Source organism: Anoplopoma fimbria, chromosome 21 (genome assembly GCF_027596085.1).
Source record: "Anoplopoma fimbria isolate UVic2021 breed Golden Eagle Sablefish chromosome 21, Afim_UVic_2022, whole genome shotgun sequence".
NCBI classification, from domain to species: domain Eukaryota; kingdom Metazoa; phylum Chordata; class Actinopteri; order Perciformes; family Anoplopomatidae; genus Anoplopoma; species Anoplopoma fimbria.
The window spans coordinates 6,869,064-6,894,636 of NC_072469.1; the positions used below are offsets into that span (position 1 = coordinate 6,869,064).

The following is a 25,573-nucleotide window of genomic DNA, read 5'->3' on the forward strand; positions in this document are numbered from 1 at the left end:
ATTGGGGGGAAAGTGTAGGACACTTAGTATCATAATATATCTAAAGCTTTAAAGACACACACAAAACGAACATTTATAAATGAATTGCTCACCCCTGGTTGCCTTGAATTCTTGAAGAAAACATGTTTTTAAATAGACAAGTTATAGGAGTAAATAGGAGGTCAGATTTTTACAAAAGCGAAACTATATTGATCTAGTGCAGGTGCACTGCGAGCCCGTGCACGAGACGACAGTGGAGGACGTGTTCCAACACCTTTACTACCATACCATTTAGTACGGTCCCTGTCAATACACAGTATTTCAAATGCAGAATGCCAATGATACCCGGATGGTCTACAACATGTGATTGCATTCTGCAGTGTACCAGCATGCTTTCAAAGATACTCTAAAACAAAAGCTGCGTTTCAAACAGCATACTTTTCTTTACTTTTAGTATATAATGCAGCTGACCTTATAAAGTAGGAACTGTAGCATGCAGTATGCAATCATTTGGGGCATACTTCCTCTTATCATGACTGGAACTTTTGTCATACTAAATCTTTTCTGGCATGCTAAATAGTATGTTACAAGTCTACCTTGTGGTATTGTGGCAATGTTTTTTGTTTTAAATATGAATTTTAAGGACACACATTTGCAAAGGGCCAAACGTTTCCTAGATATTAAAACAAATAAACGTAAATTCAACATTATAAAAATGTATGTTCAAATGATAAATAAGGGGCATTATGAACATGTTTTTGTTGTTGGGCAACACAAGCTGTGAGAACAGAAAAGCAGTGGATTATAGCAAGTCCATTTTTATTTTCAAACATTCTTCTTCCCTGTTATACAAATTATGAATGCCAAATTCTTTTTTTAACATTATATACATAAAAAGCACTTCATTGCTGCGCGTAAAGAGTTCACAATAAAACTTCTTCATTGTGTATGTGCTCATTCAAGCATTGTCTGCTGTAACTTGATCTTCAATCACTGCACGTCCTTCAGCTCCTCTATGTGACTGATCAGCTCCTGTGGCAGTTCCAGCTCTGACACCAGATCCAAGCAGCGCTTCACGAGGAGGTTCATGTTTTCCCTTGAGCTGCTGGAGCAGTCAGTGGACCCACAACGAGGCTTTTGCTGCTGGTGAGAAACGTCCAGGTCCATTTTTTCTCCCTTCTTGCAGCAGTCTATTTCTTTACACCCCTCTCCTCCACAGCCCCCTGCCTCCGCCTGCTCCACCTCCAGATCCTCCATGCTCTCAGAGACGGAGGTCACACTGGGAGGAGGATTCTCCAAAGCCATCCTGATGCCCTCCATGATTGAGTCTTCATGCTGCGATACACGCTGCAGGAGGTCGGTCACAGAGGCTGGGAGGGGGTTTTCCGGATGTTGGATCTGGCACCAGCAGCATATAGCACTGTGACGTGAGACACAAAGAGGGTTCAGTGTTGATACAATGGCACAGAGAAGAGACTGGGACAGAAACCAGCTGGACACAAAAGAGACTTCAATAATGACTAGAAAGAAAGAGAGAGAGGCTCATGATGTTTCTGTGCAAAAGAAGAGACTGAAAGAGTTTTTAAACAAGTGTTTTTAAAAGAATGAGTACAAATTGTTAGTTTCCATCATTAATGATTATGAGGGGGAAAAAAGACAAGCTGTGTGGTTCATGTTTACTGATTGACGAATCCTACAACAAAATCCTGTAGCACGATTCAAAATATATAAAAAGAAACAACACAATTACATTACAACAGACAATATATGGAACTATCCAGCCCTACACACAGACTGTTTTCAGCTCCATACTCCCCGTTTTAAAGGCTTTTACGTCAACAAAAAACAACAGCAACAAAAAACAGCCACCATGAAGCAAACGTTCAATACAGTTAAATGTTTTTGCTAATAAGAGAGCAGTTCAACAACAATTTGTCTGTCTCTAGTGGCAAAAGAAGTCGTCAATTCCACATTTTTCGAATATTGTTTGGGATTTAAGTCATTGAAATTGTGTGACTTGTGTCTAAATACAGTTTCCTGAACTTACTGCACTGTTCTTACTTAAAAGGGATATCAGAAATAGCATTAAAACACTTCAGATGATACCTGGTCCTTCAGCTTGACAGTGAAATGAACAATCAATGTTTCTACCTTCTTATCATGCACCGATTATTTAGATGGAATCAAAAGCATATGGTCATACACTAATTATTGTATGTTATTGTTCACTTTTCACCCCAGAATTAAGATTTACAGTAGCTACTGTGTGCGGCATAAGTTAACAGCTCAAAATGAATACTTATAATACCATATCCATATCAATAACATGGTCAGGAGGATTTATGTGTTGCTTTTGACCCCTTTAAAAAAAAAAAGCAACACTTATCTGGAACCTCTTATCTCAAACTGTGGCCTTAATATGAACATGAATTACTATTATTATTATTATTATTATTAGTTAAATCAATGATTGGATAGTTTCAATTGATGGAGTGTGAAGAGGCATTAAGAAGTAAAGTATCCAGTATTTTAGAGGTATAAAATATAGAAAATAATCATAATTTTGGGTATTTATTATACATCATGTCACAAACTTTTAAACATATTGGGACTCCACAGTTTTATCCACTGTTCTAACCCAACATGCATCTCCTAAATACACCACACTTAAGGGATAAATGATGGTCTACCTCACAATTCCTTTGAGCCGGCCCACAGCTACAGTCCGAGCTGCTCCTTCCCTGAACCCGAGGTCAAAACCGGCCTGAAGAGAGGCCTCCTCCCCGGCCTCAACTCCTTCCACATAACCGTCCTGAACGCACCATCAGTCAGGAGGGAAAACATCACATTAGCACAGTACACTTAACTGTAATCCACTTTTATATATATATATATATATATATATATATATATATATATATATATATATATATATAATATATATATAGGTGTATCCAAACTTTTGATATGGTACTAATATATATATATATATATATATATATATATATATATATACAGAAATATTTACTTTTAACAATGAAAAAATACCTTCTAAATTATAATGAAAAAGGTCCTTTTTCGAGTAGAAAATAAATTGTGTAAAGGGGGTTTCAACCCATATATAATAAAATATATTATATATATATGATATATAAATATATGATACATATATATATATATATATATATATATATATATACATATATATATATATATATATATATATATAGCTTTACCTTGACTCTCTTCTTCATGTTGGATGCCCACTCTCTGCTGAGTAAATTGAGGTCGTCTGCATTCTCATCAAAAACATCTTCGCTGTAAGAAGCAGCTTTAACCCAAGACATCATGAGAGTTAAACGATCCTATTTATTTAAAAGGCTGTTAACATGCCACATGGATCTGCACAACAGTGTCAAATCTGCTCCCTGTGCAGCAACTTCTGGTTGAGCTACGTCATCATCCTGCGCCTGGAAGAGAAAATCCACCTAAAAAAAAAGGAATTTGGTAGCACGCCATAAAAATATTGAAAGTTATTTTTATTTATTTTTACTGTATAATAAAGGAACATTTTCAAATACGCTGACCAACACAATTTTCAAAATAAGAACATTTTATATATATATTTTTTTTGTATTTATTACATTTATAAAAACTCTACCTGTTTTTATTGCTTTTTATAATTCATCATTTATATTTTTTTATTTTTAAATAAAATGTATTATTTTAAAATCTGTCAATATAACTGCTAATTGGTGCAATTGTACAGATTACAAGAGTCTGAATGCAATAAACTTTATTTTAAATAGATAGATTCATTCAATTATTTATTCTTTTTTTGCACATTGTCATTGTTTCATTAAAGATATTCCTTTTTTGTTTTATATTTTGTTATTTTATTGATTTTTAATACTGTGTTCAACCCTGCATTTTTTTTTTGTGGAAATTTGTTGTTTATTAAAGGAGGGGAAAAGTTAATACAATTTATCAAAGTGGAAAACTTTAGAATGACATTGACAATTTGATCTCCCTGAAGCTTGAAAACAATAATTTAGATAATATCGGACTCATGTAGAAACAAACATAGCTGAATTGATCTAATTTCATTGTACATAAATAGCAGAAACATTATTGTAAATGGAAGGCTTTTCAATTTCTACATGAATTTGTTAAAAAAAATCTAAATATCTGAGAAATGTCAGGAAACGACATACAATTCATTAATTACCTGCATTACTGTTTTTTTTGAAGTGCCCACTTTATGACAACTCAATTTAAAAATGTCAATTAGATGATGTTTGAGGAAAATATGTTTTCTTTTAGGGTGTACTTTTCCTTTAATGCACTCTTCTTCTGTGGTGAAACCCTGGTGAACACTGCCATCTAGCAATATTATCACATACAAGTATATTTAAATCCTGCAGGGGGCGCTAGTGTCTCGCTGTAAAACTGGACTACACAGAAAACTGAGAGGACTTAAAGACATCAGACATCCTCAAACATCAACTGTGTTTACATATGACAGTAGAACAATTCAACCTCTTAACACAGATCATATGAGGTTAAGTTTTAGTTTTGACTCTTTTATGATTATGACTCCTTGAATCTTTTATTTCTGCATCACAGTTTATATTCCTAAAGGCATTGTGTTGTTTTATGTTATATCTAGCTGTTTAATAAAATAAAGACATAAACAATTAACATAATAACACACATTATTTTCATTTTGCTAAAGTTAAGATGTCAAGAAAATATATATCATATCATTTTAGGCTGTCATTCTTTATGACTTATAAGTAAGTAGAATTTAATTCAATGTTTCAGTGGAATAAAACGAAATATAAGAATGAGACAGTTTTGCATATTAATTAGGAAAGTGTTTTTAATTCCACATAAGGAAAATAATGCATAGAGACTGATGTTTCCTTTTTGTTTGCATCAGCTGATAAGCAAAACATGTAATTTAATATTACTGTCAAATAAATGCATCTTATACGTCTGGTCAGAAACATGTTGTCAGGGTGTCAAAAATCATGTCTGCTGATGTCTTCTTCTTCTTCTTGTTCTTCTTCTTCTTGTTCTTCTTGTTGTTGTTGTTGTTGTTGTTGTTGTTGTTGTTGTTGTTGTTCTTCTTCTTCTTCTTCTTCTTCTTCTTCTTCTTCTTCTTCTTCTTCTTCTTCTTCCATGAAAACACTTAGTGCAGTTCAAATCACTGTCCAGTGCATCTCTACAGCTTCCTGTTTAAGTTTTCAAACCACAAAATGTCATTCGTCATGACAAACACATTATTCACTCATCAATAATGCATCTCACCTCCCCGTTTCTTCCCCTCACTGTTGAGTAGGGAGATGTTTTATTTTCAGATTTTCTCATTCTTTACGGAAAACACAGGAGAGAGCGGACACGTGCCTTTGGTTGGAAGACATTTTACAGCAGCCGGACAACAACGGCCTTGAGAATACTCCGAGGCCACGGTGGAGTTGTCTCCCGCTCTGCAAATGGAGGCCTCATTCACGGCAGCCACACCTTCAGCAACACACCCCCCACCCCCACCCCCACCACCCCTCGCTCAAAGAGTCAAAACAACAAAACCGGGGCAATCACCTGACACATTTCCATCCAATTTCCACTGCAGAATGTGTTCATTTTCAGGCTAATGGCATGTCATTTTGCCGGAGCCTTTGGTCAAGAATTAATCCTGGAATCAAAACAGATTTTCCGGGGAGCAATCTTCCATCAAGTATTGATTTTTTTACACTCACCGAGCCTGTACTCCCTAATTTAACCTGACAGCCAGCAGCACAATGGACTGGGAGCACCTTGGCATCTCACAGAGGGAGCTCTCTCTCCTCCTCCTCCTCCTCCTCTTCCTCCTCCTCCTCCTCCTCCTCCTCTTCTCCATGAAGTGAAAGAGAGATTGAGAAGGAGAAGAAAAAAAAAAAAAAAGAGCATTGCTTACAGAAAACACAGAGATAAAGCTCCCGTCTCTCTGTTTTACCTCTAATTATGTTTTCTAGTGCGCTGCAACTTGGGCAGGTGAGGCTGAGAGGGGAGAAGGGGGAGAGTGTTCTGGGGCCATCAGCTATCATTATGTGCCTGTTGACATCTCCCTGTCTTTGAGTGATTCTCATCTGTGATCTGTGATTTTCCTCAGAGGCACGAAAGAGGGGTTTCATCATGGCCCCGGTAAAAAGGGCCCAAAGTGTCCGTACAGACCAGTCACTAATAAGAAAGCAAAGATGTGTCCGACCATGTCACTCCTCTCTCATCCATATCCGCTCTCTCCATGCCTTCAGATATGCAATCATTCCCCACCCCCCCCCCCCCCACACCTCCTCTTGTGCCTTCCTCTGTGTGCTGTAAGTATACTATACCGTACGTATAGAGGTCAGCAGGATGAGAGGATGATGGAGGGCAGGGCCGGCTATTTTCCTCTAGCTCTTAAAGCCGCGGTGACCCATGAGCAGGAGAGTTGCACTTTGCCAAAGGGGGCTTCCATGCGCTGCTTACAAACTACCTGTCGAGAGGGGAAACAATTTCAGTTTTCATTCGCTGCTTTTAACTCATCGTCGTCTGTTTTTCAGGGATAAACGTGGCGTGGTGCTTCTATTTGGTCATGTTTTACATTAAGCACCACATTATTATACACTGACAGGGCCGTAACCATGGAGAGATTTAAAGAGGATGGGACCCCTGAGTGGAAACATCATTAATGGTAATTTTGCATCTTTTTCTGCAGTATTTTCCAGGTTTACTATAACTCTAACTCGCTGTTCAGATCCTTTTCAAAGCTCTTTCGCACAGCAGATCCACTGACTAACTAAATACTATGGAAGAGTGATTTCCAACCTTTGTTGCTCGTGACCCCTCACATACAAAATGTCCACTCAGCAGAGTAACTACATGAGCACCGAAGTGGAGAAAAGATGTGAATGAGAAAAGTTTTCAGGCTGGACGGCAAACGGTGCAATGAATAGAAAGGTTGTAATGCAGAACCAACATCAGACCTAAAATATGTAAATAGATCTTAACCTTTAAATAATAACCTAAAGCTAGTTTTGGAAGATGTGACAATAATGCCTATTATTAACCGAAATGAAAAGACGTTAAGTCGTGTCCTGATTTATCAACTTTCTTGGAGGTTGCGTCAAAATTTACATAACAGAAAAACTGTGATTTTAGCAGAAAAAAATGGTTAAACGGGGGCCAACGGTAATTATTTGCCTACTTGCAGGTTGATCCAGCTTTTATCGTGACTTCAAAACAAAATTAACATTTAAAGATGATAATACTTGACTGAATCAATTTAATATATGAAATTAAAATAGTAATAAATAGTAATAGTAATAGTAATATAATAATTGGCCCGGTATATTGAGGATTGGGGTAGTGAGGCCTTCCGCAGCAATATTCATTTTATTCATTTATTTTCACCCTAAAAAGATAACTCAGTGGCTCAAAGCTGAGATGTGGTATTTATCTAACATTTTAATTATTTCAAATACATAACACCCATTCTTGTATACAGACTGCCGCCCAGAAGGTTAAGCAAAGAAATGAGTTTGTGGTGAGGTAGGGATTTAAAAGATTTATTTAAAATAAAAGTTTCTCTTTGAGGACACAACTCATTGATAAACTTCACACCTGATAACTTTCAGTTGAAAGGCAGATTGAGACGAAATGTGATGAGTCGTATAAAACACATATGAAAATAATTGATTTAATGCTCAAGGTCAACGCAAAGAGAGACGTATTCTCGTTCACAAACTACATGGAGCCATACGGACTCCGCTGTGGTCGGTGATTATTAAATAATTAAGAAACTATTCACTGACATAGATTTTATTGTGGTTTTGATCGTTTTCATCATGTCCTTGTGCATCTTCCCATTCGATCACTGTATTCAAAAGAAACACATTCAGCATGTGCACGGCTACAAGGATGTGAACTTTTAAATAAAGTGTTATTAATTATATTCTTTGTCTTTAACTATATAGAAATGTAGAATAAAGACCAATAGTGGAGGAAGTAATAATAGCAACTGTAGTATATAGTAAAGTGTTTTCAACAAGTTTTACTTTAAGCATGTAAACTTAACCACATGTCTACCTACCTGTCTTCATTTCTGCTTGTTTACCTGCCTGTCAATCTACCTATATGTCTATACACCTGCCTGTCTACCTGCATGTCTAACTACCTGTCTCTCTATCTACCTGTCTCTCTATCTACCTGTCTCTCTAACTACCTGTCTCTCTATCTACCTGTCTATCTACCTGTCTCTCTATCTACCTGTCTCTCTATCTACCTGTCTCTCTAACTACCTGTCTCTCTATCTACCTGTCTCTCTACCTGTCTCTCTATCTACCTGTCTCTCTATCTACCTGTCTCTCTACCTACCTGTCTATCTACCTGTCTCTCTATCTACCTGTCTCTCTATCTACCTGTCTATCTACCTGTCTCTCTCTATCTACCTGTCTCTCTATCTACCTGTCTCTCTACCTACCTGCCTGTCTACCTACAGAGTCTTCATCAGGCTGCTAGCTCGACACATGTGAGTACTAACATCAGCCATGTTTGTTGTTTACATTCATAATGATTATTTTGGGGGTGTGGCTCTGGAGGGAGGCCTGAAGTGATGGGCTGTCAGTGTTGCCAGGTTGGTCACTTTCTCACTACATTTAGGGACACTGTTTTATCACTGTTTTAAAAAAAATCTTTAATCTGGTTTACATTTACTCATCCATTCTCATTTTGATTGCCAACACTTGGTTTAATTTAAATAACCAGTTTACAATATTTTATATAAAAAAATCTGAATCTGCAACAACTTTTAAATAAATGTAGAGTCGGAAAAAGTACAATAATTGGCTCTGAAATGTATTGGAGTAGAAGTATAAAGTAGCAGGAAATGGAAAGTACCTCAAAATTCTACTTACGTCCAGAACTTGAGAAAACGTTTTCCACCTCTGGTGTACAGACTGTAGAGTGTGCAGGAGGCAGCTGGGAAGCAGATGTGCATCAGCAGCTGTCTCACCTGTGTGTTTTAAGACTTTTTAGGAAAAAAAAAGATTCCTGCACAGAAACACTAAGCAGAGTTTAAGGCGGCGGGAGAACACAGACATCACGGCCTAAACACATGCATTCAAAAACTGCTAGAAAGTTAAATGGACTATGAGCCGATACAATCAGCTGCTCATGTCGGACAGGTGTCTCTGTAAAGAGCCGGGCTATTAACTCCTCTACCTGCAAATACCTCACAGCGTGTCACTGCTAATAACGCTAAAAAAACCACAAGAACAAAACATAAACACAGGAACAACAGTGAAAGCAAAAGGGATCATATGCATGGCCGACCCCCGATTGCATGTGAGGATTGGTAATTGCCCCCCCAGAGGCATCTGGGTGTGCAGAGCAGCAAAGTGGGAGACGCCTGAGCAGCTCGGGGCTTCACAGTCAGCGTTGCCAACATCTCAACCTTGAGGAAGGAGTGAAAACACGAAGGCGGAGGAGCGGGAGGGTGAGGGATCCGCCGACAGTTCATTTACCCAGAACATCAGCCCACCGTGCATCGTCTGAGAGATAAGGAAAGTGAATGCTTCATGCCTGATGGAAAACAAAGGCAGCAATTTAAAACCATCTGCATCCAACACATGCACTCTCTCCCTCCACCTCTCTGTTTCTGTGTCCTGACTGATATTGAAACATAATCCATTTGGTAGCGCCGACATGTCATATACTCTTTTTCATGTCCGGCCTCCCCTCTATTTCAGGTGGTTGCAAGTCTCTGAAGAGGAATGTTTCATTGCAACAAGTCAGACCGCAGTCTTCACTTTGATTCTGTTTGGAAAGAATATATATATAGAGAGAGAGAAATGGAGGGACACGAAGAACGGACAAACAGTTTGAATCCTTCTTAAGGAGACCTCAGCTGTCCTTTTAGGTTCATAAAATAACAATAAACCACAACATTCAGAGGTCAAAACTCGTCTCTACTGGATAACTGTCTTTACTAGAAACATCATACACCACAAAGTCTTCAGGTGTGAATCCTCAAACATCTATATACTGCTATATGATCTTTGCAAAGTTAAGAAAAGGAGAAGAAAATGTAGTTTTAATGTTGATGATGCATTTGTCCTTCTGTGAAGCATATACACCCGACACATTCATTTATCGCACTTTATAACTTAACTTAAATTCCTACTCTCTGTAGTGAATATGGTGCTTTATTTTCTATTTACCTCTCATTATTACTATGAATGGCTTGTGGGTCCTTCCTGAAAGAGGGATCCTTCCTTTGCTCTTCTTCTGTTATTCATAAGTGTTTTATGATTGATTATTTGTTTAACTTATGTTTGATTTGTACATATTATGAATTAATAACACATGTTTCTAAGTAGTATTCAAAATCTATTTGTTTTACAGAGTCTTATAAAAATAAAAGAGATAAGTTTGTGTTGACAATAAAGGCCCCCATTTGTAGTGTGGCATCCGACTTAAAATCTAGTTTGAAGGCCTTAACTTCAAACACGGTGCATTGCTTGATTCTTGAACCAGACTTTGTGTACCAGAAACCTCAGGACGTTTCACCAAGACACTGAGAACATGATGAGTTTGGTTATTTGGGCATTTATGGATACGTTTAAAATATATGTTGTATCTTATTCATGAAATTAAAATGTTAACATGTTCTCTTAAGACCTGGCAGTGGTGGGATCCTATCTTAAGTTGAAAGATTGTAAAGATCTCTGGCACAAACTTTTGATTTCAAGCCTTATAAATAAAATTTACTTTACTGAATTAACATCAAACCTTCATGAAAAATGGATCACAAACTGTTGATTTGAATCATGTTGGATGAGCAGTGGGAATCCTTTTGATGAAAAATATCTCAGACGATTAAGACATCTTGACAGTGTTTGAGTTGAACGTGTCTTCAGGTCTGAGAACTCTGCTTAATAAATTGGCTTCTTTACTCTTGTTTGTTGAATCCCGGATACTATAAAACCCAAAACTTGTGCACAAAGAGAAACTTTTTGTGCATCTTATCAGATTCACATCCCGAAATGATTGATAGGAATCTTAAACCTTGACATTTACTCTGTAATTCTGCACCAGTATTCCTTTTAACCGAGCTGTTACCTTTATTCAAAAGCAACGACTGTGCTGCTGCAGGCAGAGAACAGAAAGTAAACTTTTATCAGCTGCGGAATACAAACAGTTTGAGAAAACAGATATGGGTCAGGAGCTGCATCTGCACAATTACATTGTTAATGGGAAAGACAATAAAAATGGCGCGCATGGAAAACAAAAAGAATAACATCAAATAACTGACTGGAGCCGTACACCTCAGCCATCACCACTCAAAAATGAAGGGGGGTGAGGGAGCTGAAAGGAAGACGAAAAAGCATCTTGAACATCAGTTTTCAGTCTAATGTTAATAATTTATGTTGTCTGTGCTTTTTATTATTATTATTTATTTATTTACTACTTTCTTTTCAGCAGCCTGCCCGTTTTTTCAAAGGCTTCATGGACAGGGAAGCCGTACCAAACTTTTGAGTTTAGTTTCAAAAGGCTTTCTCCCCTTTTATTTATACATTTCTCCTTCTTTACACTTGTCTTGTTGTTATTTGGCGAGGCAAACACATGAAGCTTTGATGAGAAGCAAACCTGACATGTAGCCTATTCTTCTCCACTGACCCCGAGGAAATTTAAATAAATAGCTAAATATTGTTTGTAAGGCTCCTTTTGTACCCCCCTTCTGTCATTAAACACATCAAAGAGTCAGTTCATCTATTCAACAACAAAAGGTCAAATGTCAAATAACATCTTAAATATGAATTTGTGCACGGGATGATTTAAGATGCACTTGACCGTGAGCCCTCGGAGAGAGAAAGTCAGGACAAGTTGGATTTTATTTGACGTTTTCCATCACTGTGTTTATGTGTGGAGTTGAAAAGATGAAAAGAGGAGTTGGTGATGTTTGTGGAATATTTGTATGTTACTGAAACGTTTGAACTCAGCAGCAGACTGTACCTGTGTATGTATTTCTATCTATCTATCTATCTATCTATCTATCTATCTATCTGTCTGTCTGTCTGTCTATCTATCATCCATCCATCCATCTATCTATCTATTTCAGTGACAGTATATTGAAACCAATGATTAGTGAATGTACAATTGACGGCATTTCAATATGTGATTTAAAGTTGAACCACACCAAACTGCATACATTTTGCTACAGAGAGACGGTCGCTAGTTGTCGTTAGCACAATCTTAGCTTAGAGCAGTTTAGCAACAATAAATAGCATGAATTCCACTAGCGTCATAACTGAAATGGCTGTTACTGCTAACCTGCCCAGCCCGTTAGCCTTAGCAGGAGTGCAGATGTTTTTTTCATGGTTTAGTCACTACCTCATTTATGTTAGGCTACCAAAATTTGAAATCAATAATAGATTCATCTACAGTATAGTATATTTAAATATGTGATTTAAAGGCTGTTTGATTACTCCAAATCATGTGAATTCCAATAGAGTCATACTCAGTAAACTGCTACTCTGCTAAACTAGTTAGCTTTAGCAGTTTTTTCCATCATAACTGAATAAAACTAAGTGGGTATCTCTCAAGCTTGTCCGTCTCTCTGATAATGTTACATGCATCGTTGTGCCAAATGGTACAATTCTATGGCATAATTATATTTAGATTGAAAAAAAATATGCAAACAAATCTTGCATTCATTTAAAATCTAATTCAGTTTTGAACAAATATGTATTTATACCTTTAAGGGGAAGAATTTATGTTTAAAAAAAATAAAATCATTGTACTGAAAACAGGACACACAATTCATGTCAAACAATTGTTTATTACTAATTATGGTACAAATCAATGTGACAGACTTGAAGCTTTTTTTTTCTTTTTTTTTTTTGGAAATACACAAAGTGCTGCTTAACTGACCAAACAGATATTGCTCTATAGATTAAGTACAGCTTTCAGTCTATAAAAAAATTAAAACCAACCTCTGCAGGCTCTTCAGCTTTGGTTTCGAGTTCTTCGGACTTATTAACAAAACATCAAACCAGTTCGTTTGTGTTAGTAAAATTTCACAAAAGCATTCAAAGGTGATTATTAACAAGTCATCCTAATTGGGTTAAGAGCAACATCACTGTAATCTCCTTTTTTTTTTTCTACGCGGGTCTACAGGTCTGTGAGAACTGAGAGGTGAAACGTCACAATGAATGAGAAATAATGCAACAATAATAAAAAACTAATGGCAAGAGAGTCGTGTGGCTCAGGAAACCACTTCACAAAAATAAAACAATCATGTGTCACATAATAATAAATAAAACACAAGCCTCTCCCTCCACATCGAAGGTGAACATCGACACACACACACACACACACACACAGTGCAGAGTAACCTTCTGTCTTTTCTTCTGACCCGCTGCTGCTTGTATGGCGTTTTTGTATGATTCTCACGAGAACAGTGCTGAGGTAAACCTTGGATGAACTACTGTACATTTCTACTTTCAATTATTTTATCTCAGTTTTTTTTTAAAGATTGTCAACATCATGAATCTATTTCTCTGTACAATGTGCATAACTATAGAGCTTTGGTCCAGCATTGAAAAGTTGAGCAAAAGGCATAACTCCTTTCTGTATCTTCATTTTACTTTTTATTCTTTTTTGGTTTTGGTTACAGCTTTATTGATAAGCTTTCGAATAGATGTATTTTCTACCTGCAGGAGCCTGCTGCTTAATCATTGTCTGGTGGATGAATGCAAACATGTAGTTTTTTGGCCAAAGATGTGCCTGAATGTAATAATGGAAGCAACATAAAAAGTGGAAATACAATAAAAACATAATTAATCTGTGAAGTAGAAGTTGCCGTAGACGTACAAATGAAAATGTACTTGAATATATGATTAAATAAATAAAAATGAAGATTATATTAAAAATATCTCTGCACCAAAAGAAATGAGCTCACATGACCTCACTTATTTCTTTAAAGACACAGACATGTAAAGCTTTTTTATGTGTTTTTCTAACATTTGTACGTGTGTTTTTTTCAGGCAGTGAAGAAGAACACAGCCGAGCACAGGGGACCGAAAGACTGAGATAACCAATGTGACGTGGAAGGACGGACATCCAGCAGACACATGATTCTGAATAAATTGCATCAAATTTTGCCTCACTTCAAATTAAGTTCACTCGTTCTGACATGTGACACTTATTCTCAACATTCACTTTTTTTTTTTGTCTGTTCCTGTGAGGGGTTTTTGTGAGAACCAAATAATTGTAGGGACGATGTTGCCTGGAATATTGACATATCCTTACAAGGTAATACTATGTAAAATGAACAATTTAGTACACAGTAATGGAGAGTCAAATGACTGAAATCAATTCCTACCTGAACAATAACCACAAATACATGACATTTTGAACAGAATCTGTAAAAAATGAACCTTTTAAAGAATTTTACTGTAGCAGAAATAAATTCATAGGTGCAGAAAAACATATCATTTCCTTAAAATGGTTGATTGTAAACCTTCACTTATAAGAGAGGAACGTAGAATATAAAGGAAACATTTATCGTTGCAGAAAAACATATTTTCGTTGAAATATTCAGGTTATAAAAACTGGAATGAGCTCAGTAGTTTGGTCGGTGGTAACAAACAGGCTTCAACCGAACATGTTTATTAAGTGTTGGGGGATAATTAAAGGGTAAAGGTGTTATTTTCAGTGATCTTAATTTGGGTATGCCTTGTGAAATTGATCTTAGCCATGGCTCTAAAAACAATAACAAAAGAATCCTTCTGCATGTGGTTTGGGTTGAAGCATGCAAAAGTAAATTTGCTTAAAAAGAAAATGCATCCAACACGTTTTCTATATTGTTGTGAAAGGTTATTACAGCCGACACTGATTCGGCTGTTTGACATGGTAGTGTGTGTGTTTTTTTTTGTTAAAGTGGACCCACAGATTAAAACACTTTAAAAAAAAAAAGCTGTGTGAACAAGTAAAAAATGAAAATACAAAAAGGTAAAGTCTTCACCAGTCCTTGAGCTGAAATGTATGTGTTCTTTGGCTATCAGGCTTTGGCAACAGAATGACACAGTAGCTCAAAACAAAGCTGCAGTAGACTTGACAGACACTGAAACTCATCATCATCATCATCATCATCATCATCATCAAGTGAAAGTCCTTAGTTTACTCCCTCCATCATCCTCTGAAACAATCTCATGAGATTATTAATAAATACCTGTAAAAGTTGTACAAAGTTACACTGTGACTGAAAATATTTGCAGATGAAACACAAATCAGAGGCCAACGACATTATTATGCATTTGTTTAACAGCAAAGTTGTTTTTTTTTCAAAAAGAGAAACTTTATCAGTGTGATTTCAATTCGAAGACAGCACTTTTCTTTTTTTTTTCTTTTTCTTCAAAGATATTTACATAAAAACAATGAGGGAATAAAAGTAAGCGAGACAAAGATAAAATGTATACTCAACCTCACACATATAGCTTAGATTTGCCAGTACAAATGTAAAAATTTAGAGCACATTTACATTACAAAATTATTCTTAGTACTCAGATGCAACAGACTTTGGTAAATAGTGTTTTGATTTGGTATGATCTCTTTACTAAATCCCTCCTCGTGGGAACCAAAATTTGGGCGATAGTCTGGTCTGTGAGGCCAGAATCTAAAACTCTTTGAAACAGCACACCGTATGTTTTTACATAATTCTCAGATATTAATCTCTTTTTTTTTTTTTTCCATGTTTTTGGTTTCGCCAAGGTCATTTACATAGCTGTGGTAATCACACTGACAACACATAGTTTTTTGTTTGCAAACTCATGACTGTCCGTCCAGGTGACTTGGGAACATTTTTTTCAGTTCTCACTTCAAGATGAGTTCATCCACCTTTGTTGTTTTTCAACGGCTGCCACTTTGCTGCTCCGCTGTTTTTTGCCGGAGAGCTCGTTCATTTCGGGAGCTCCTCTAGAGAATCAGTGAGAGGGTCCATTGGTGCAGCCGGGCCGAGCTCGGGCTGTTTCAAACGCTTTATTGTGTTTTTCAAGGCTTGCCTCTTGTTGCAGAACCAGACACGCACCACCTCCCTGTCATAGTTCAGCTTCTCGGCTATTTCCGTCATTTCCTGTCCGGAGGGGTGCGTGTTCTTCTCAAAGTGGCTGTTGAGGATCTCGAGCGCCTGCGGGGTGAAAGAGGTCCTCCGCTTGCGTTTTTTGGAAGGCTCGCTGCCGATAAACTCAGTCAGGTTCTGCATGCCGGATCGGTGGCGGGCCTCAGCCTCCGCCATCCAGCGCTCCAGAACGGGCTTAATCTTCTGGGCGCTTTTAGGGGTGATGTCCAACTTCTCAAACCTGGCAGGATATAAAAGGCCAGGGTTCAGTTTGCCTGTCAGACTGCTACCTATAGTGTTCTCTTGGGCTTCCTGTGGTAGGAAAAAGTGGCTTCTCAGGATGGTGTGTCTGGGGAGAATTGAGAAAAAAGAATCTTAGGTGCCCTGCCAGAACAAGGGATAAGCTGCCTGCCTTTTGTCTCCTGAACCAGAATGCCACAGGGACGGAGACTAACATCCAGGTACACATCCGAGCCAAACTCCTGTATTCAAGCCTGGAAACACCTCAGCTGCAGCAGCTGGAGGTGACGGTTGCCAGTCGTGTGTTAATTTTCTGGAGGAGGCTGTGCCTCTGTCCCAAATTGGCAATAGTGGAGCAAGGAGATGGAGCCAATGGCTAAAATCAGGTCCAGTTGAACCAAAAAACATACAAAACATCTAACTAAATACTGCACTTCAAAAATTCTATAAAATTCAACAAAACAGGAATTACTTCAAAATGTCCCATTTCTTTCCCTCAGGTGGTAAAAAAAACAAAAATCCACTAATGCATGCAGTTAAATATGGCACCATCATTTATTTACAAAAAGAGCTTGAATTATTAATCAAAATGTACATTTAATACATTTTTCAAACTTTCTTTCATCCTCTAACAACGTCTCATTTTATATTTAATAAGAATACATTTGCACACTCTAATCCTGAAAGTTCCTGCAACTCTACGGCAGCTCGACACGTAATTCTGACTTTACATGAACTCTGCACAATTTTAGAAAGTCGCAGTAAGAATGCACAATGAAGCTTTTTATAAAAACCCTGCTAGCCGGCAGCCCAATGACCCTGTCTGGTGCTTTTGCCTGTGATATGAACATATGCATTCCTCTCATGTCTGTAATGTTCATGGTATTTAAAGGAAATCCCTTTATCTTCATTTTGTTTAGATATGTTGTTTTGTTTTAATTTAATGTTATGACCTGAGCATGACTAATAGTGGATTTTTTTTGATCACTACCGACATCGATATTTGAGATTTTAAAAACTTTTTTTAATGTTTTTTAACCATAAATTATCAGAACACATTCTTGATAAATCAGTTTATTAAAGATTACAAATTTGACAACGCACACCCAACAAGGTGCAGTCCCGTAGTAGAAAATATTGTATTTTGTAAACATTGTAATGTTGTTTTAGATATTTGCTATTTATGGTAATTTACAAGCTACATGGTAATGGATGGACCAGGTTTACTACATGACAGTTAACCCACAACGCAGTCAAGTGATTTTAATAATTCTTTAGAGTTTATTGTTTGTTTTATTGCTGTTTGTCTTTTGACGGAGCGACAGTAAACAGGAGAAGAAAGGTACGAGGATGGTATTCAACAGTTATTTAGTACTTAAACCTTTTAAACTGAAGGAGCAAATCAGGATTCAGTCTGTTTTTTTAATGGGTGTGCCTATGAGAGACTGGACTCAACTCTACTTGACATTTTCTTGTTTTTTGTTTGTTGTGTTGTGACCTTGGGGATCTTGTAGGTGTAATTTGTTCTCAAGTCTCTCTCTCTGACTTTTTAAAGTATTTTGTTGCATTTTTGAGATTATTTGATAGCAGACAGTATAGATGTGACGGGAAATGAAGGGAGACAGAAGAGGGTTTTCATGTAACAAAAGACCCCAACTGGACTCAAACACACTCAGTGATTTTCCAGAATAAATAAAGGTTAACTAAGTAACTAACATACAATGTACGCACAGACAAATCTTCATAAACATCAGATGTTTATGAGTAGAGAAAGGAGGGCGTGGTAATATGGCCAAAACCTTCAATCACAATATAGGTAATTTCATATCTCGATAATGATATCTATCATGATAGAGCATGTTTTCTGGTAATTCAGTAAATAAATATTCTATATAAAATAACAATATGGTTTTGTATGCTTCTGTATTAAATACTTGACACATGAAAAGTATTTTTTTCTTATTGAATTAAGAACTTTAGTGCAATATAATCCGATTTTCGGAGAAATTTGAGTTAGATTGTACTTGTTATTATCAATTATATAACATAACTGTGTATCAGTATGTCTAAATTTATGATTTAATCAGGATGTGATTACATTGAAAGACAATACATTATAATACTGAATTATAGCCCAGCCCTTAGAGGAAGATTTAAATTGTCATAATAGCTGCTTTTTTAGGAATAATTGAATACACAAGCACACATGAGTTAACTAAAAGTGTTTCTGGGACAAACATGAGGTTGACGTGTGTGAATGCTTTTAGTAGAACAACTCCTGAACTGACAGCCGCGACAGCAGAGATCTACTCTGCTCTCTGTGGAGCAAACAATGCACACAAGACCGTTTTAATGGCGAGGTGAGCTGCTGCAGACAACAACGGTGACGGAGAGATGACCATGCGTGCATGAACTTCCTCTGCTTCTACACTTGGTTGGTGCATTCCTTCTTGTCGACAGGCGGTATTATTTATAACCTCGTCCTAAACAGAGGAGGGCTCCATACTGCGGGGGATACATTAGTAAATATGAGGAGTCACCAGAGACAGGACATTTCATGGATCAACAGGAACCGCAGATACTAAAATGAGTTGAGAGCAGCTCAGCTGGGGTATGCACTCCCTCCTCTAGTGCATCCGCACGAGGGAGATTTCCCTGAATGCACCTCCAGCCTCTCTTCTTAAAAGTAGCTTAGGAGGCTGCTCAGACATTCTGTAGGTTAAGGCCGCAGTTACAGTTTGCCTGAATGTTTGCAGCCACGAACCAGAGTCTTTGAGAGGAGAATGCTTACGTATGACCTAAAATATACAGTATGTGAAGAGATTTACCTCAACAACAATAGATATGACTACTATTATTTTTCATACATCCGGATAAGACTAAGATACAGGGAGAAATGGCTGATCTGACAATATATACAGAGGGACAATATCATTTTTTCAACTGTCAGAGATTGAGCCACACTGTTTATACTTTGGTATCTGACCTATATGAGTATCTCTGGCTGTTATAGACCTTTGTGGGAAATGTTAAAGGGCATTGAATAGGAGAGTTTAATGGCAAAATCATTTTATATGACTGAAATTAATGTGATACATCAAGCAGCTTAATTGATCATAATTTATAAATCACTATATATAGTGATATATTGGTAGAAAATTACAAAAAATGTAATATTAGTCAAAAAAAAAATAGATTTTGACAAAAAACAACATTTAATTTAAAATAAAGTGTTGTTTTCAGGTATTGTACACGCAATATTGAAAACTTGAGAACAATAATCTCCACTTGTGATATAAATTTGAATGTGTATGAGGTTGATGGTCTAGCTCTTCTTCAGGTAACTGATAAAATAAATAAGTTAATGTTTTTAATTATGTTGACTCAAATGTGTTTTGAAAGAGTTAGCTAAATAGGAAAGAGTTTATAATAGTTGCATTGAATTCTTGGCAGTGTGAGAACATTAATAAAGGGGAGTTTCTATCTTAAATGGGGTATTTAAAATTACAATTGTGTGACTTTTTGTGTTTACATTTTTTATACTCATATTAGCTAAAACAGGCCAAATTTGAGCCAGAAGAGGACACACTGGCACATCATCGGTTTGATGACGCCCTCTTTATAAAGCCTGTGCCTGTTTAAATAAACGAATAAATTGCCTGGAAACATACTGAGCAATGAAAGGAGACGAGATGGAAGCATCTGTCAGTGTCTGTTCACCGTCTGGGTTCAGAGCCGGAGCCCCAGAGCCACCGTGACGTCCCGTCTCTCCTCAAACTTCATGTCTGTGTTGATGTTAACTAAACTAAAGCATGTGAAGTTTGCCCCTCTACTTAAAACATCAGGATGTCATGTCCAATGTCATACAAACAAAAAAAAAATTGTCTTAACGGCATGAATAACAGCCCACAGAGTGTTTATTTTTGAAGCTAATGGCTTTTAATGTATGTTATAAATATTTGAATTATGCCTCGCTGTAAATATTTCATGTGTGATTCCAAGACTTTAAACATTAGTCGGAGACGGCTCTCCGGCCTCTGTACTGTTTCACATTTTATCGGCTGTTTGATGTTGATGTGATGAAATTTTTAAAAGTGCGTGGTTACGCCGTGTCACATAAACAGTACAGGTCATCAGCAAAGAATATGCAGAGGGACATTAAAATTAATACAGGAAGCTGGAAACGGAGGGGAATACTTAAAAACTGATGCAGAACAGGCTACAATTGTGTTACATTTTGTGTGTTTTTGGCAAAGAAAAGTTGTCAAACACACACTTCCTTTAATTAGATTTTAGAAAAGATTTATCATTTACCTATGTGTCAACTTTTGAATTAATCTAACACTTTAAATTGTTTTTACGCATGGTTGAATAACATATTTTACTATCTGGTTCTCTTGAAAAATTAATATTTGGGCATGATGTAGCCCAATTATTCTGACTTGAATGAGAAATGTGGCTCATTTGGTGTCTTCATGCTAAATGTTATTCAAGTGGAAAAACAGGAGGGATGAAACACTGATTGTCTGATTGTCTTATGAATATATAATGCACCATTTATGACTAAACTGTCCTGGTGGCAGCGGTAAAACATGGCAATCTTATTAACAGATCATCGCCGTCAAGCTCTCTCATGTTCAGGCGGAGCAGCCGGCGTCAGGCCTTAGTAATTATTAAATGCTTTAAGTGCTTCGTGTTATACTTGTGTATGTATTTTACATAAGTAACACCCGGCTGTCATGTCAGCGGGTGAAGAGGAACGGAGAGGAGGAAGGGCGAGTACAGACATGAGAGCTCCGTTTGTCAGGGTGGTGGTAGTCAATTATGTATTTTAATATCTTAATAATGTTAAAACACTGAATGAAAAATAGATGTGAGCACCAGACAACTCAGTGAGGCTGCACGACTTTCTTTGCTCTCATTTGTCAGAATTAGATCATATCGATCAGAAATAATGAACCGTTTGTTGTTTGAGTTTTACCCTCTTTGTTTGATCTTACCTGCAGATGGCAGACTGGCTGTACGCCGGCCCCTCGGCGGCACTGAGCGCCTGGCCCACCTGAGTCTGAGTCAGGCCCAGAGACAGCCGGCGGATCTTGAATGCTTTGGCGAATTCACGAATCTCCTCCAGGTTGACCCCGTCCACCTCGCTGGGGGCGGTCTGCGGGTCTGCAATACAACACACACACACACACACATCTCATTTTATTAGCCCTCTGCTCCGCTGTTGCTTTCCTCATTTCTTCCAGAGTGAATGAAGCAAACATCTAGACGTATGTGATCATGATCGTCTCTAAACCACTTTTAGAAAATAGTCCCGCTCTGGGTCAGAACTTATTATTTCTCTCCGCCCTTCTGCTGTAAACCCTCAGAAATGTTTGGACAAATAAATTCATCTGAGGTGTGAAAGCAGGCGCGCCACGGCTTTGACTTGCAAGAGTAAATCTTTAATCCAACATACAAAAGTATTTGGACAAAACCTCATGACGCAGAGTTTGTTAATTCAATAGATGAGCAGATAAATACTGGAGGTCCTTTGCTTTTATCTCATCTGTTTGAAGACACATACTAAAGCTGGTACTCTGTAATACGCATCAAATAACATTTAAAGACATTATTTCATACAGCTGACCCTGTGTGAAGACTGCTGAGGCCTTCAAACATGCACCAACGATTCCCGGCTCCAGTCCAACAGAGAAAAAGAAAACAAAAACAGCGTTTCTGAATCTCCGGCATTTGCGCAGATCCGAAAAACATCACTGAAGCATTTTGACAAATTTCCACGCTAATAAAAAGTGATTTCACATTGTACATCAATGTCAGGTGCCCCGGCATCCTGCTTACTAAAGCAAAGTTTGTGCGTCTGAATTATTCATCTTGGTCATTATCAATGAATTATTAAAGGAATCTTCCAAGCGTATTTAAGCAAAAATCTATGGGGCTGCCATCTCGTTGTGCCTCATAAGTGACGTGTAGCGTATGCGGCGTGCTCCAGACGTGTGAACACTTGGAAGATGGGGGACTGGAGACTGCGAGCCGACTAAATGGGAGGGATGAGCACTCACAGCTTCGGGTCCCATCATCTCCACATTGATGAGCATCTCTTCATCATTCCCCACAGAGTCTATTTGCTCAGTGGTTTTAAAGACTAATGGTACTCTAGAGCGACTGGTCTAACCTCGGGATCCACATTTGTCTTTGGACATGAAGTCAAGCATGGTTTTAAGATTTAAACACTTCTAATCTATTTTGCAATAATGAATGGAGAAGTAAAGCTTTCATAAACAAAGAGAGAAGTAAGTAAAAATGTTTGAAAGGACAAATTAAAAAAACACTGAAACAATGGAGACAATCAATTTCTTGGCCTCCAAAAGCTCCTTTTTTTCACAGCAATAATGCACGAATAAGCTTAATAATTACAACACGCAATTTTTGAATTGTAAAAGGAAAATGAGAATAAAAAACACCATCATAAATTACAGATAAGACTCATGCTATTATGCGGCAGACACACAATGAAGTCAAGCTTTTGTCTGTCCGGCCTTCACTTGAGGTGAAAAACTGTTTTTCTTTTGTTGAAATGCTCATCATCCACCTGAAGAAGACTAAATGATGATGTTTGTAGTTGTGACCTTCATTTAAATCTAAAAAGTCTTAGAAAATGTAACTAGGAAACGTAAATAAATACTGTTCCCTTGTTCCTCATCAACTGTTGTTTAAACCTTATTTACACCTGCAATTACCATGTAATCTGTATTTGCATACATTATACTGTCTTTGCATTTTAACCTTGGATCAATAAGCATTCTTGTTATGTCAATGCTTACTGCACTGTGATCAGATACCAACATGCAACATGGTCAATAAATGCTAAATTGGGTGCTGCTAGAAAACTGTCCAATGCTCAGCTGCATTCTCTTGATAAATAGAAATATAAAGTTAAAATGAAAACAACCTCAAGGCAAAACATTGCTGAACTTTTTTCTTTGTGATTGACATTTTCCCATCTGATTATTTGTAAATAACAGTAACAGACATTCTCAGCGTTTTAATCTGTTTTTGGCACTTTGTTTGTGGCCGGCGAATGCAATGACATTTCATCTTCTCTCCTCAGCAGACGACTCTGATTCTGTCATGGGATTTTCTCTCTGTATGTATGCTGCAAGTGATATTGAGAGGAAGTGATATGGCTTGTACTCAGCATAAAGCATTAATTATATTTACTGCAGAACTGAGCCACAATGATTTTGTGCAGACTCAAAAATGGTTTATACAATTTTTTTCCAGGCTACGAGTAAACACAAATGAAACACGGTGTCTACAACAAGTTGATCAATGGCGACTTGTTTTTTATTAAATTCAGTGGCATTGTAGCTGCCTTTGAAATGAGTTTACATGGAGTTTAGGGGGAATCGACTCTGACAAATGAAATTTATCTGAATAAAACAGAGTTTTAAAAGGCTATAGCTGCATGCTGACAGGCTGTGGCCCAGTGATTTATAGACCCACGCATTGAGAGAATGAAACTTATGTTCATTAAACATAACACACGCCACTTTGGATCGTCTAATAAACCAAAGAAATAACAGTCAGGACAAATGAAACAATCGTAGGAGGTGGGGATCAGTCAAAAGTTGTCCACACAGAGTAACGTAGATACTGTGGGGCCGCTCTGTTGAATCTTTAAAAGGGACAGTTCAGCCAAATTACTAAGCATATTTCTATTCTCTTACCTCTGGTATTAAGCCATGGAGAGAGTTTGGCTTTAATCTTGATTAGTTTTGAAATGTTTGCCTCCACTTCAATACAATGGAAGTAAATTTCATTATTTGAAACATTTAAAAAATTGCATATACAATCTGCAGCAACATGTCTTTACAGAAACTGTGTCCCATTACTCTGGATATTCCACAGAACATGTTTTCATAGAGAATATTTATTCAGTGCGAAGTAGTTTAAATTAAAACAATTCAAAGTGAAGTCTTTGCACTGCAAAAATGCCCATATGATCATGTCATTTCTGTCTATACTTGGTTATATATTTATAATAAAGGTAATTCTTATCAAGATTTCATTAAATTCATTATAATCATATTTATTTTTTATCTCTATTTTCCTTTTTTCTTTTTTTTAAAGAGCGAGTCTATTGATATTGTACATATTTTTTATTGCCAACAAATCACATGCCAATGCCTTTGTAGCCGATTCCTGATTAACTTATTCCTTTGTACCACAGAGCTCTATTGTCCAAAAACAATTAAATATGACGCAAAAACACTGAGTAACATGTTCCTTCATTTGGTTGAACACACATTGTAGTTTATTTTGAATGAATACCACATAACCAGTTGTGCTGCTGTAAAATACTTACTATAGCACCAAATGTATATTAATCGGCTGATGAAAATACTACTCCTGTTTGGGTGACGTTTGCTAAAAGCAACAATGCACAGTTGTTTTTTAGGAAATAATTAAGCTTTTAAAAAAAAAAATCTATATCGTTGTAAACGTGAGAGAATATGTTTTGTTGTTATTTGGGTGACGTCACCCTTTCACGCACATTTACAGCCATATAATATGTTTCAAGAGCCAGTGGACCTGTTGTGGTTCTTTCTTCCATGTATTTGAAGACATGTTGTGTTTTTGTGAGCTGTGTCGGACACTTACTGCTGACCAGCTGGCCCACGCTGAGAGCCGAGGAAGAGGAGGAGGTGGAGGAGGAGGAAGAGGCCTGGTGGAGAGGACTCTGTCTGTGGGGCATGTGGAGCAGGTTGGGCTGAGACGATGCCGGGCCTGTCTGACCCTGCTGAGCCTGAGGCAGCTGGACACACACACAAACACACACACATACAGCTGATGTAATATATTGACAGCATGCGGTACAGAAAAATATCTATTATTTCCTCACCTACATCATCACAATAATCGGCCTTTACAGTTATCGTGTCATTATGGTAATTGTGCTATAATATTAAATCTAATTAAACGTCATTAAATTAGCCACTTAGCAGATGAATATAATGGCATTTACCTTGTAGCCTATGATGAATAAATGTTAATTACGGCCTGCAGTATCTAAACTGACAGCGCAGAATATAGTGTCAATAGTCTGCTCAATAGACTACAGCAGTGGTTTACTATTGCCAGCAGACAGTGAGAGTCAGCTCAGGTACTCCACAGCTAAACAACTGCTTCTCTGCAGAAAACAACTCA

At 37.3% G+C, this 25,573-nt stretch overlaps 2 protein-coding genes across 2 annotated transcripts in view; both read right to left on the bottom strand.

Annotated features, from left to right (window-relative positions):
* Positions 1–796: 796 nt before the first annotated feature.
* otulina (OTU deubiquitinase with linear linkage specificity a) lies at positions 797–4,272 on the bottom strand. The gene is made up of 4 exons (XM_054623260.1): positions 4,208–4,272; positions 3,216–3,467; positions 2,670–2,791; positions 797–1,399 (listed from the first exon to the last, which is right to left on the bottom strand). Exons 2-4 carry the CDS (start codon positions 3,327–3,329, stop codon positions 970–972), a joined length of 666 nt encoding a protein of 221 aa, XP_054479235.1. The 5' UTR covers positions 3,330–3,467; positions 4,208–4,272; the 3' UTR covers positions 797–969.
* Positions 4,273–15,709: 11,437 nt separating this feature from the next.
* The window catches only part of pou6f2 (POU class 6 homeobox 2), a 71,879-nt gene continuing 62,015 nt past the window's right edge, over positions 15,710–25,573 (bottom strand). The window contains 3 exon segments of the mRNA XM_054622573.1: positions 15,710–16,469; positions 21,361–21,529; positions 25,028–25,181. Of these exon segments, the coding sequence (XP_054478548.1) occupies positions 15,962–16,469; positions 21,361–21,529; positions 25,028–25,181 (831 nt within the window). The 3' untranslated portion in view covers positions 15,710–15,961.